Below are 14,936 nucleotides of genomic sequence, written 5' to 3'. Positions count from 1 at the left end.
GTGCTGTATATCATCTGGAGATTTTAAGTACTCTCAGAGAAATTTAGTGGGCAGTGTGTTTAGCGGGCAGTGTGTTTAATGGGAAGTGTATATAGTAGGCAGTACATTTAGCGGGCAGTGTGTTTCGAGGGCAGTGTATTTAGCAGGCAGTGTGTTTAGTGGGCAGTATGTTTAGTGGGCAGTGTGTTTAGTAGGCAGTACGTTTAGCGGGCAGTGTGTTTAGAGGGCAGTGTGTTTAGCGGGCAGTGTGTTTAGTGGGCAGTGTGTTTAGTGGCCAATGTGTTTAGCAGGCAGTGTGTTCAGTGGGCAGTATGTTTAGTGGGCAGTGTGTTTATTTGGCAGTGTGTTTAGTGGGCAGTGTGTTTATTTGGCAGTGTGTTTAGTGGGCAGTGTGTTTATTTGGCAGTGTGTTTAGTGGGGAGTGTGTATTTTGAGGACACAGGAGTTAAGAGGCTGTTTCAGACACAGCCAAGGTCTCTGCTCCACTTCCTGTTACAGATGACAGGCAGTTCTGAACAGGAAACAAACAGGAAATCATTCTGTAGAATTGGAGCTTTCTTATTTATCTTTGGTAAATGTCCTTATACAATATTTTTGTCTGGGATCACTTGTAAATAAGCATGTTTTTTTCAGTTTGGTCGATCATATCTCTGTTGTCACTGTATTATTAGCATTCTATCTTATATCATTGGAAAGCCTGTTCATTTCATTAATGATGTTTGTAAGGATCATGCATTTGTGGGATGAGCAGCACAGCTGATTATGTGGGTGGGGTCCCAAGTGAAATGTGTCAAATTTCCCAGCCAATGTCAAACAGTGTATTCTCCTGTTGGTATTGCCTATTGGTTTGAGTTGTTTAAGGGATTGGGTGTGTTTTGGGTGGGTTTCTGTGGTTCCGGTGTCTGTGGTTCTGGTTTCTGTGGTTCTGGTGTCTGTGTTCAGTTCCGTGCTGCAGTCACATGACCTGCCTGACCTGTCACTCAGGCTGTTTACCCTGGGCTGCTCTGGAAGGCGATTGGTTGGCTGTGATCTGGCCTCTTCTGAATGGCGTGTGTGTGTGGTGTACATGTCAGTGTAGACAGCTCTGTATTTTAGTTTTCTCAAGACTCAGTCACAAACAGGGCAGACAAATGGCCCTTTATTCATTCCCATTCCATTCTGTTTGTATCACGCTTTTCACAGAGGACTGTCACAAAGATTTTCACCATGCGATCAGCATCAGACAATGTGCAGAACATTACTTCTATTGGCTACTTCAGAAATCTCATGGATTAATTTCACATGGATATCTACTCTCTGCACCATCCTACTTTATATGTCGGTGAATTTCTTTAACTTTTATCAGTAGTAGTAGACGAGCATCACATGGCTCAGCTTTTGTGTGCAGTCATGTTTATTCTTGTCCCTGATGCTCTGGTTCAAACTCTAAACGCCTAACTCTAAACAAGCACAGAATTAACACTGAGCAGCAGGGGGTTGACGTCACTTATTTCAAGGTTATAGTTATAGTATAGTTATCGTGGGCTGCGTTTCCCGAAGCCTTCTTAACGCTATGTTGTTCGTAAGATATGCCTTGAGCTCTGCCTTCAGCGTGTTTCCCGGAACATTCTTAGCCAAGTATACCTTCTGTACGTGCTACTTTCATAAGGTTAGTCTGGACCACTCTTCTCTATACCTTATCGATGTTGCTACTAGTGGCCACCACTGTTATGACCGCAAGCCTCTGAAATCAGCTGTTGCTCTTAGTTACATTTCAATCTGTTCAGCAATACTTACACTAATAATTCTACAGTTGTATTTGGCTAATAATATTACTAAAATACCACATTAATGGGACTGTTTTAATGCAAAGAATAAAGTTGTACATTACAAAGGATGCATGGTGCACTTTATTGAACATGTTGCCTAATTGCCTTTTAAATTATATTCATGAACTGACGATTTCCCTGTGTGCTAGAGCGATGTTTATCCATAGTTCTTTCTTTGTTTTGTTGGACACCGTGGTAATAAAACTGGAAAATGATGTTTCTTTATTCAGCACCACGTCTAACAATATCTCCATTTCGTTTGCTGTGGAGCTGTGCGACCGCTTATATTATTTTCTTGTTGATGCATTTGCTTGTTGGTGTGCTTTTATTGAAAAAGTCAGCTAATCAGAGAAAACGATGATGTGACAAGGTGTGACGGCACAATCTGATATCACAAACCATATATAAATGATATATATAACCATATATATAAATGATATAATACTATAATTTGATCATTTAGTTTGTAAGTTTTTAATTCTATTAATAAGTTCCCACCAGTCGTGATGAATGCAATATTTTAAAGTATTTCTGCAGTGTTCTATTCATAAAGAACACTACTCTCTCTCTCTCTCTCTATTCATAAAGAACACTACTCTCTCTCATCACAATCTTAAAGTTGTTGATGGGCCAAGTGACGTCGCACGTAGAAGCTATCCCTTAAGCAACCGCCTAAGTGACAGTTCAGGGAACACACAGAGAAAAGTAAACAGCTTTAGTAAGGTATACCTTAGAGAGTCTTCGTAAAACTCTAAGAGACACCGTTATCGGGAAGTGCGGCCCAGCTTTTTCCCCTGCACCTGAAGGACGCGGTTTCAGCAGAAAGAGGAAGTGAGAGTGTGTACTTCTCTATAAAACACGCCCAGCTGCAAAAGTAAAAGGTGCCATTTTCATTTTCCCCGGTTCTCTTCTTCCTGTCCTCAGATTTCTTCACTGCATCTGTCTGTTCACACATCACAGAGCAAGACTGTTACTTCACTTATTGTTGTCTTTTAAAACAAAAACCCACCCAAGAAACTGTCAACAATCAATCTCCATAACCCATGTTCATTCAATCAATGTCTGTTTATTGACCGAAAATGCTTATCAAATGCACTATTTTCAAAATCCGCTCATATTTACAGATCACATGATTATAAGATGCCAAATTAGCATTTCAGTGACTGTAATGACATTTACTCATTTCTAAAGGAAAACGGGTTGAAAGGTATCAACATGTCCAAAGATAAATGGCCTTAAACTCAAACACAAATCTGGTAAATGTCTGATCCACTAAAGAATACAAACACCCGTCACTTACTGTGTGTCTGTATTCTGTCTGCAGCAGCAGATGAGCACAGATTTAAGTGTAATAACTGAAGCACAGCAGCAGTCATCTCTAATTACACAGAGCTCTTCATCACACTGATTTCGCTAAAATCAGAGTAGAATCTAAAATCAGAGTAGTCTGATGGCAACTGCCGTTTCTGATCAGGCCATGGCCCAATTCCCTATGTTTGGTCACCTTCCGTTGTGCACCCCTCAGTACCGTGCACACCTCTCATGCACACCCCTCAGTACCGTGCACACCCCTCAGTACCGTGCTCACCCCTCAGTACAGGTGTGAGTGAGGTGTGTAGGTGTGTATAGGTGTGAGTAAGGTGTGTAGGTGTGTACAGGTGTGAGTGAGGTGTGTACAGGTGTGAGTGAGGTGTGAGGTGTGTACAGGTGTGAGTGAGGTGTGTAGGTGTGAGTGAGGTGTGTACAGGTGTGTGTGAGGTGTTGAGGTGTGTACAGGTGTGAGTGAGGTGTGTAGGTGTGTACAGGTGTGAGTGAGGTGTGAGGTGTGTACAGGTGTGTGTGAGGTGTGTAGGTGTGTACAGGTGTGAGTGAGGTGTGTAGGTGTGTACAGGTGTGAGTGAGGTGTGAGGTGTGTACAGGTGTGAGTGAGGTGTGTAGGTGTGTACAGGTGTGAGTGAGGTGTGTAGGTGTGTACAGGTGTGTGTGAGGTGTGTACAGGTGTGAGTGAGGTGTGTAGGTGTGTACAGGTGTGAGTGAGGTGTGTAGGTGTGTACAGGTGTGAGTGAGGTGTGTAGGTGTGTACAGGTGTGAGTGAGGTGTGTACAGGTGTGAGTGGGGTGTGTAGGTGTGTACAGGTGTGAGTGAGGTGTGTAGGTGTGTACAGGTGTGAGTGAGGTGTGTAGGTGTGTACAGGTGTGAGTGAGGTGTGTAGGTGTGTACAGGTGTGAGTAAGGTGTGTTGGTGTGTATAGGTGTGAGTGAGGTGTGTAGATTACATTTTTTACATTTACATTTTTGTCATTTAGCAGACGCTTTTAATCCAAAGCGATTTACAAGTGCATAGGTTCTTTCACAAGTTAAAGTTTTTTTGGGGGGGTTAGACAAGAGAAATAGGGATATCGGAAAGGGTGGTGGGGGAAATCAGGAGGGAGGACTAAGGTAGAGTTTGAAAAGGTGTGTTTTTAGTCTGCGTCGAAATAGGGGGAGGGATTCTGCTGTCCTGACAGTGGTAGGCAAGTCATTCCACCACTGAGGAACCAGAACGGAAAACAGGCGTGAACGTGCAGCTCGACCACCAGGTGCTAGAGAGGGAACCATAAGGCGACCAGAGCTGGCAGACCGGAGTGGTCTAGCTGTGGAGTAGGGAGTGATCAAGGATTGTATATAAAGTGGGGCAGCCTTAGCAGCCTGAAATGCCAACACTAGGGCCTTGAATCGGATGCGGGCGGCAATAGGAAGCCAGTGAAGGCCAATGAGGAGCGGGGTGACATGAGCCGACCCGGGCTGACTGGTGATCAGGCGGGCTGCAGCATTCTGGACCAGCTGGAGGGGCTTGATGGCACAAGCTGGGAGACCGGCTAGGAGGGAGTTGCAATAATCCAGACGGGAAATGACGAGTGCCTGGACTAGTGGCTGGGTGGCTTTCTCCGTCAGGAGATGACGGATACGGCGTATATTGTAGAGAAAGAACCTGCAGGTTCTGGCAGTGGAGGATACTTGTGGAGCCAAGGTGAGGCAGTTATCAAGAGTCACCCCAAGATTCTTTGCCGTACGGGAGGAGGAAACTACAAAGTCCTCAACAGTCAATCATTGTCAGTGAGGACTTAGCAGGGATGTAGAGAAGGTTACATTATTACATTATTATGTAGAGATTATATTATTACATTACATTATTGGCATTTGGCAGACGCTCTTATCCAGAGCGACGTACAGTTGATTAGACTAAGCAGGAGACAAGCGTGGCAATGACCCATAGTGCCATTTTGTAAACACAGCTGTGAATGGTGGTTAAAGATTCTACTGACATCAGCTGAGAGTGAGGAAAGGTAAGGCAGGAAAATGGCAGTGCACTAGTCGCAACATATATTTTCAGTCAGTAAGTATTTCACTCACAAAGCTAACACCCAACAGTGAGTGAGCTATACATAAACTCAACACAGGAGTGCTTTCAGCCCGATGTACCCCCAATTTATTTATGTTAACTTACATAGCTAGCGAGCTAATTCATGATCAGAAGAGTCCGTGGACTCAACTATGCCTTAAAAGGTACTTGTGAAAAGGTATCAAATATTCCATTCTTTGAAGTGAAAACTTTGCTAGATTAGCTAGATTGTTTGAATTAGAACTGAATTAGCTTTTTTAAATTAGCTAGATTGTTCATTCAAACAAATGAACTATTTCCCCTTGGTAGCTGGAAAAACCCAGGAAAGAAGCGATCACATCCCATACCTCTGTTTTAGTTTGTTTCCTTGTTTCTCCGTTTCTAATGTATTTTCTAAGTCCTTGTTCCATTTTGTGTTTCTATGTTTGCACTGAACCTGTTTCCTAGTCACACCCCCACACCTATTGCATGTTTTCTAATGTGTAATCACACTTAGTCTGTTTCTGTCTACTCTTGTTATGTGCCCTGCTTTGTGCTTGCCAGCAGGTTTCACCTGTTGCCTGCTCCCATGCCCTGCTCACCTGTTCGTGGGTTCCTGCTTACCTGCTCCTGTGTTCCTGCTTACCTGTTCCTGTGGTCCTGCTTACCTACCCCTGTGTTCCTGCTAACCTCCTCCGGGGTTCCTGCTAACCTTCTCCTGTGTTCCTGCTAACCTCCTCCTGTGTTCCTGGTGTCAGTGCAGGACCCAGCTCCAGATCCACTCTGCATGACTATTGGTTTACTCCGTTTTCCTCCCACATTAAAAACCGGCAGGTTGTGTTGTGTATTCACCAGCCATTGCCCTTGATGGCACTGGCCTCAGAACTGGAGTTGGTGTCTGGGTGCTGCACTGCACTATTGCTGCCCACTGCCTTTAAGAAACTAGGATGGGTGAAATGTAGAGGACAAACTACCCCACGGGGCAGTTATGTATTATCTTATCTCAGTAAGCTGTTTACTGCTGTTATTGCACTTGTGCCCACTTGTTTTATTATTGCTGGCGTTATGCTAGCTAAGACGGCATTGTAAAATATCTTGGGACAAAAATAATAATGTTTACTTTTGTCCCTCCATGGAACGTTACTTCCGTCCCTCCCCTCTCTCCTGTCACTTCTCCCGCGCTAGCATCCAAGACAAACTCAAAAAAGTAAACGCAATTCTACAGTTGAAAAAGACTTTCGACGGTAGCTCCACCAAACGTGTTCCAATGGCGCCAAAATTTACTATGACGCTCTTGCAGTGTTATATGCACATACACAAGTTATCACGTCATTGCAGCTCCCATCATTTTCGAGAAAATGCGCACATTACTTTCTACCCAGCTCTCCCTATTGAAGGGTGTGCTCACCTGGCCAGAGCCCCTTTTGTTTATAGCGATGCCAAGAGATTGTAGTGCCTTTAAATCGTCACTCGTGTGTCACAATATCTCTCATTATGAGCTGTAGCATTCCACTCTGTCCATCCCTCTGTCTACGAGGAGACCTCTCAACAATCACCCCACCAAATCAAAATACCAAACCTATACTCATTGCCCTGGCTATCGCCAAGAAAACCATCCTCTTAAACTGAAAAACAAGACACAAAATAAACATAACACATTGGTCTAATCTACTCAAAGAACACATATCCATATTATATATATCCATATATTATATTTCACACCAGCGCCAAAGCTCACACATGGCAAACATTTGGGGTCCTTTCATAAAATCATTCAATTTGCCTGTGGACTAACCCCCCAACCCCACCGTAACCAACATATACTCACATACTCTAGAAACACTATCCACGCAAAGCCATATCCTAATCCAACCCATTCATAATCATCCAGATTTTTCCTTTTTTTTTGTTTAGCTTTTTTATTTGTTAGTTTTATATTAAAAAATAATAATAAATAAATAAATGAATAAATAAATAGTCACTCGTGTGTGTGTGTCCATTTCACCTCCTGTGACTTTAATTAAAATAGCGATTCGTGTGATTTATTACTTGCGTGCCCACGCTTCTGCACGTTAATTCCATGGAATCTTTTGCGAGTGGATTTGCGTAACCACATTTATATTAGTAATTATAATATATAGCAATTGTCTATATAGCCTACACAAAATAGGTTACTATAGTTTCAGATTAAATTACCTTTATACAGTCTACACAGCCTCAGCAAATCGGTGACGGTGCAGCGTACACAGTTACGCAATAGTTTGTTCCTAGCGCTTTGAGATAAGAAACAACATGATTTAATTCCATGGAATCGTCTGCGACAGGACTGGGCGGATCCAGTTTTATCGCGGAGAATCACGAGTTAATTTAGCCGAGCAGAGTCGGGCGAACTGCTGGGAAGGAGGTGAAATGAAGAGAGAGGCGGTGCCTCTGCGCATCAGGTCTGATCCACAGCGCATAAAGAGCGCTGCCGCGGAGAGTGCAGGTCGAACGGCACGAATGAGCGACGCACGCTGAAGATATTTAAAAAGAAAGATGAAGATTACCCTCTGCGTTTTCCTGTCCATTACAGGTAGCTACTTATCTTTCTCTCTATGTTCCCGGTTTTTCTGTGTCGGAATGAGTCTGCGAATTTATGGTGTATAGCGATTATCGGCTTGAATACCTCTAGCCTAACAAGATAACCGAAAGTACGTCTGTAATCAGTAAAAAACGAGGGTGAGTTATTTGTTTGAACGTATTTAACAACGTAGTAACTGATTCTCTGAAATGAATGAACGTATTTTATAGCTATATGGCAAGTTAAAGATGCGACTGAATCGTTGACCGGTTAAATCGCTGCGTAATTTTCATACGGTCGCGTTTGTCAGAGGTTGTAGTCCCTCACACACATTGAGATGAATATGCCTCAACCGTTTTCTAATCAAGTCAGAGCGTCTCTGCAGAATCCAGAATTTCACACATACGATTTAACAGGATGAGCTCGCCGACTGACTAGGTTACATGTTTAGTTTGTGAAGAAAACATGCTGAATCATTCTCTGCTGTATAGGCCAAATAATATCATTATAATATCAACTTGATATTGCAGTTTCCGATTTCTTGATAAATTACTATGTTGATCTGTATCCAACAGTGGTGCGCATGCATAACAATCATATGTAATTGGCCGCTGACGGAAATGTATGATTACAATTCAGAAGCGCAGCCGTTCGCCATAAATATAGTGGAATTTGAGTTGATCACAGGATTACGATGTGGCAATAAAAACGCAGGTTTGCTGTCCGGCCGGTGGAGAGTGCGCGAGCATGCGCCCGGTGAGTTTGGGGGCGACACGCCCTGCACCGTATGCTGCGGCCGACTTTGAAAAGAGCGCGCACGTTTCTTGGAAATGAGTCAAGATTGCAGGTTGCTGACAGGCTACGAGTTGCCTATTTTGCACAAACAAAAGTGTGATCGCTTCTGGAGAGGAAACTACAGCCTTCTGTGAGCTGCCATTTATTGGTCAGATTGAGTTGTGATCCATGTGTTTGAGGGAGAGGGTGATTTTAACAAAAAGCATAGTGGCTCCACAGCAGAAACACACTGACACTGTCTCATTACACAATGTTTTAGAGAAAGCAGCTGCAGACGGTTTTGATGTAACAGGTGGTATTTAAGTGTCATTTACCTATGGATGGAACAGGCTGAAATGTCTTGTATGTCCAGAATTTAAATTCACTGGTTTTACTCAGCTTTTACTTCATGTTTCTGCTCTATTTAACCACATGACAGCAAGTTCTGACCTGACCTGAACGTGCACACAGGCCTGTGTGGTTGGCTACTGCACCCACATGATTCAACAGGCACCTTAAAAAGTCATCAGTCAAAATAAATAAACATATCCAGTGTGAACCATGAGGTAGCGCCGAGAATGATTAATGTCTCAGAACACACCAGTGTGCTTTATGCTGTTATAGTAACATGCTAATAACACACCAGTGTGCTTCATGCTGTTATAGTAACATACTACACACTAATAACACACCAGTGTGCTTTATGCTGTTATAGTAACATACTACACACTAATAACACACCAGTGTGCTTTATGCTGTTATAGTAACATACTACACACTAATAACACACCAGTGTGCTTTATGCTGTTACAGTAACATACTAATGACACACAAGTGTGCTTTATGCTGTTATAGTAACATACTACACACTAATAACACACCAGTGTGCTTTATGCTGTTACAGTAACATACTAATGACACACAAGTGGGAGGTAGTACCGGCTGTGGCCACCCGGGGTTTATTATTTTCACCTGGTGCTCATTAGTGCCAACGGGGTGTCTACCTCCAGAAGGTATTTAAAGCCCTCTTTGACCATCGGTCGACGCTTTGGTGTCACTGTTCGCTCTGCCACCAAGCTGGTAAGCACACGGTAGACTGTTAAATGAGTCAGGTATTGTGCTGGTTGTGGGTTTTGAATTTTAAAGAAAAAATAAAAGAAAAAGGTAAGGAAGGTGTTCTGCTCGTTGTGTGTACACTGCGAACACCTTCCTGTAGGTTCTTTAGTTTTTTTCTCTTTTGTTTTCGGCTCGTGTGAGTCTGTGGGTGAGGGAAGTTGTCCCCGGTATGTTTTTTGGTTTGTGCGTTTTCCGGAGCTGCGACTCACGGTTGTTTATTTTGTTTACCTAGTCTTTTACACTAGGTTGTACTTTTATTTTGGGGATCCCCGGTTTGGTTGTGTTATTCGCCCTGGTTTTTAAGGGTTGCTTTATTTTCATTAGCCGTTTTTTGGGGCTATTTTCTTTATTTGATCGGAGCTGTCTCCGAGTTGTTTTTTTGTTTCCTCGACCTCCCGGGGTTTAGTGGCGGAGACGTTCACGTGCCGCTTACTAGGGATTACCCTTAGTCGCGCCTGGCTCTCCGCCATTCCTCAACCTCATATTATGCTGTTATAGTAACACACTACACACTAAGAACACACCAGTGTGCTTTATGCTGTTACAGTAACATACTAATAACACACCAGTGTGCTTTATGCTGTTACAGTAACATACTAATAACACACCAGTGTGCTTTATGCTGTTATAGTAACATACTAATAACACACCAGTGTGCTTTATGCTGTTATAGTAACATACTAATAACACACAAGTGTGCTTTATGCTGTTATAGTGACATACTAATAACACAACACTGTGCTTTATGCTGTTATAGTGACATGCTACACACTAATAACACACAAGTGTGCTTTATGCTGTTATAGTAACATAGTAATAACACACCAGTGTGCTTTATGCTGTTACAGTAACACACTAATAACACACCAGTGTGCTTTATGCTGTTATAGTAACATACTAATAACACACCACTGTGCTTTATGCTGTTATAGTGACATGCTACACACTAATAACACACAAGTGTGCTTTATGCTGTTATAGTAACATAGTAATAACACACCAGTGTGCTTTATGCTGTTATAGTAACATACTAATAACACACCAGTGTGCATTATGGTTATAGTAACATACTAATAACACACCAGTGTGCTTTATGCTGTTATAGTAACATACTAATAACACACCAGTGTGCTTTATGCTGTTATAGTAACATACAAATAACACATCAGTGTGATTTATGCTGTTATAGTAACATACTAATAACACACCAGTGTGCTTTATGCTGTTATAGTAACATACTAATAACACACCAGTGTGCTTTATGCTGTTATAGTAACACACTAATAACACACCAGTGTGCTTTATGCTGTTAAAGTAACATACTAATAACACACCAGTGTGCTTTATGCTGTTACAGTAACATACTAATAACACACCAGTGTGCTTTATGCTGTTACAGTAACATACTAATAACACACCAGTGTGCTTTATGCTGTTATAGTAACATACTAATAACACACCAGTGTGCTTTATGCTGTTATAGTAACATACTAATAACACACAAGTGTGCTTTATGCTGTTATAGTGACATACTAATAACACAACACTGTGCTTTATGCTGTTATAGTGACATGCTACACACTAATAACACACAAGTGTGCTTTATGCTGTTATAGTAACATAGTAATAACACACCAGTGTGCTTTATGCTGTTACAGTAACACACTAATAACACACCAGTGTGCTTTATGCTGTTATAGTAACATACTAATAACACACCACTGTGCTTTATGCTGTTATAGTGACATGCTACACACTAATAACACACAAGTGTGCTTTATGCTGTTATAGTAACATAGTAATAACACACCAGTGTGCTTTATGCTGTTATAGTAACATACTAATAACACACCAGTGTGCATTATGGTTATAGTAACATACTAATAACACACCAGTGTGCTTTATGCTGTTATAGTAACATACTAATAACACACCAGTGTGCTTTATGCTGTTATAGTAACATACAAATAACACATCAGTGTGATTTATGCTGTTATAGTAACATACTAATAACACACCAGTGTGCTTTATGCTGTTATAGTAACATACTAATAACACACCAGTGTGCTTTATGCTGTTATAGTAACACACTAATAACACACCAGTGTGCTTTATGCTGTTAAAGTAACATACTAATAACACACCAGTGTGCTTTATGCTGTTATAGTAACATACTAATAACACACCAGTGTGCTTTATGCTGTTAAAGTAACATACTAATAACACACCAGTGTGCTTTATGCTGTTAGAGTAACATACTAATAACACACCAGTGTGCTTTATGCTGTTATAGTAACATACTAATAACACACCAGTGTGCTTTATGCTGTTATAGTAACATACTAATAACACACCAGTGTGCTTTATGCTGTTATAGTAACACACTAATAACACACCAGTGTGCTTTATGCTGTTAAAGTAACATACTAATAACACACCAGTGTGCTTTATGCTGTTATAGTAACATACTAATAACACACCAGTGTGCGTTATGCTGTTATAATAACACACTACACACTAATAACACACCAGTGTGCTTTATGCTGTTATAGTAACATACTAATAACACCAGTGTGCTTCATGCTGGTATAGTAACATACTACACACTAATAACACACCAGTGTGCTTTATGCTGTTATAGTAACACACTAATAACACACCAGTGCGCTTTATGCTGTTATAGTAACATACTAATAACACACCAGTGTGCTTTATGCTGTTATAGTAACATACTACACACTAATAACACACCAGTGTGCTTTATGCTGTTACAGTAACATACTAATAATGCTGTGCGCTTTATGCTGTTATAGTAACATACTAATAACACACCAGTGCGCTTTATGCTGTTATAGTAACACACTAATAACACACTAGGGTGCTTTATGCTGTTATAGTAACATACTAATAACACACCAGTGTGCTTTCTGCTGTTATAGTAACATACTAATAACACACAAGTGTGCTTTATGCTGTTATAGTAACATACTACACACTAATAACACACCAGTGTGCTTCATGTTGTTATAGTAACACATTAATAACACACCAGTGTGCTTTATGCTGTTATAGTAACATACTAATAACACACCAGTGTGCTTTCTGCTGTTATAGTAACATACTAATAACACACAAGTGTGCTTTATGCTGTTATAGTAACATACTAATAACACACCAGTGTGCTTTATGCTGTTATAGTAACATACTAATAACACACCAGTGTGCTTTATGCTGTTATAGTAACACACTAATAACACACCAGTGTGCTTTATGTTGTTATAGTAACACATTAATAACACACCAGTGTGCTTTCTGCTGTTATAGTAACATACTAATAACACACAAGTGTGCTTTATGCTGTTATAGTAACATACTAATAACACACCAGTGTGCTTTATGCTGTTATAGTAACATACTAATAACACACCAGTGTGCTTTATGCTGTTATAGTAACACACTAATAACACACCAGTGTGCTTTATGTTGTTACAGGAACATACTAATAACACACCAGTGTGCTTTATGCTGTTATAGTAACATACTAATAACACACCAGTGTGCTTTCTGCTGTTATAGTAACATACTAATAACACACCAGTGTGCTTTATGCTGTTATAGTAACATACTAATAACACACCAGTGTGCTTTATGCTGTTATAGTAACATACTAATAACACACCAGTGTGCTTTATGCTGTTATAGTAACATACTACACACTAATAACACACCAGTATGCTTTATGCTGTTATAGTAACACACTAATAACACACCAGTGTGCTTTATGCTGTTATAGTAACATACCAATAACACAACAGTGTGTGTGCATGTGTGAGCGAGAGTGTGTATACACCCACACATATATATACGCACTCTCATCCACATACACTCTGGTATGCTATTAGTATGTGTGTGTGTGTGTGTGCATATTATTGTGATTGTCGCTGATGGTGTCCTCTGTCTGCGTGTCTGCAGCAGGGAGTGTGTTTGTGTGTAGTTGTGTGTGTGTGTGAGTGTGTGTGTATTATTGTCATTGTCCCTGATGGTGTCCTCTGTCTGTGTGTCTGCAGCAGTGAGTGTGTTTGTGTGTGGTTGTGTGTGTGTGTGTGTGTGTGTGTGTATTGTGATTGTCCCTGATGGTGTCCTCTGTGTGTCTGCAGCAGGGAGTGTCTATGGCCAGGTTAAACTGCATGAACGTGTGGGACGGAGCGTGGAGTTCCCAACCGAAGTGAAGAACAGCGGGAATATGATGTACCTCAGTAAGGTAATTGCACACGTGATCAGCGGTGCAAGAAGGCCACTCTCTAACGAGTACGATAGCAGACTGCAGTGGGACAACCGCACTGGATTATTCTCCCTCTCCGGGCTCAAGATGGAGGACAAAGGAGAGTATAAAGTTGTGAGAAACGATGGGACTCCTGTAGAGGTGAAATACCAGCTGAAGGTGTATGGTAAGTATGACTGGCTATTTGTGTGTATTGTATTATTGCATTTTCTCATTGAAATGTTAGGTACAGAAGTATGTTAAACAGAGCTGATGTATGCGTGCCAGTGTAGATTATTGGCTGTTTTCAGTGGATTTCTTTATGTTGTAAGTAATTCCATGGAGAGTGGCTTTACAGTGATCCATGTTTCACTTTTTAAATTCTGATACAAATGTACATGTATCAGATCTCCACCAATCAGCAGGCTCCCCTCTGAGTTGCAGCAGCTTGCAGTGTGGCAGTGAGCAGTGTGTGCAGTGTGTGCAGTGTGAGCAGTGTAGCAGGGGTTGTGTGTGTTCAGTACAGTGCCAATCTGAGCCAGTTTCAGTGTTGCTGTACAATGGAATTATACCTTACTGACTGCTAAAAAGGCTCAGAATTTTTTTAAATGTCAGATATGTTCCACTCTGTTGCAACTCTGTAGCCAATTCTCTCAGGTATGCAAAACTGCCTTCTGAAGTGTTGTACTGTGCATTTTGAAGCAGTTTCACTTTAATTTAAAGTAATTTAGAATGAACTCTTCATTCTTTCTCAGTTGATTATGTAAAGATCAGTATTCCTTGTTTCAGAAGTGCTAGTTCTTCTGTTAGGTTGCTGCTGTGTTCATTAGACTCCCTGCTGTACCACTGTAGCCATTATCCCCGAACAGGCCCATAATAACCTCCTGTAACAGGGGCCAGGGGTATAAGCTCAGGTCACTGTGATACACTGAGTACAGCAGCCACACTACTGCCACCAAGACCCCTGATCAGAGGACAGATCTTCAACTCTGTCATCAGGAAGGTTTCACACAGGTTTACAAACAACCTTCTCAAATCCTGAAGTACATGGATATTA

At 41.3% G+C, this 14,936-nt stretch overlaps 1 protein-coding gene across 2 annotated transcripts in view; it reads left to right on the top strand.

Moving 5' to 3' along the window:
* Positions 1–7,609: 7,609 nt before the first annotated feature.
* The window catches only part of LOC133130687 (SLAM family member 9-like), a 49,823-nt gene continuing 42,496 nt past the window's right edge, over positions 7,610–14,936 (top strand). The window contains exons 1-2 of one of the 2 annotated variants that reach the window (XM_061245450.1): positions 7,610–7,740; positions 13,776–14,066. In XM_061245450.1, the coding sequence (XP_061101434.1) occupies positions 7,704–7,740; positions 13,776–14,066 (328 nt within the window). In that variant the 5' untranslated portion in view covers positions 7,610–7,703. The remainder of the gene's footprint in view (positions 7,741–13,775; positions 14,067–14,936) is intronic. The other variant, XM_061245451.1, reaches the window with a different exon arrangement.

The sequence above is a fragment of the Conger conger genome, chromosome 6 (assembly GCF_963514075.1).
Source record: "Conger conger chromosome 6, fConCon1.1, whole genome shotgun sequence".
Classification (NCBI taxonomy): Eukaryota; Metazoa; Chordata; class Actinopteri; order Anguilliformes; family Congridae; genus Conger; species Conger conger.
Note: the sequence above shows the minus strand (reverse complement) of the source record. Positions and strands in the feature narration are given on the sequence as shown.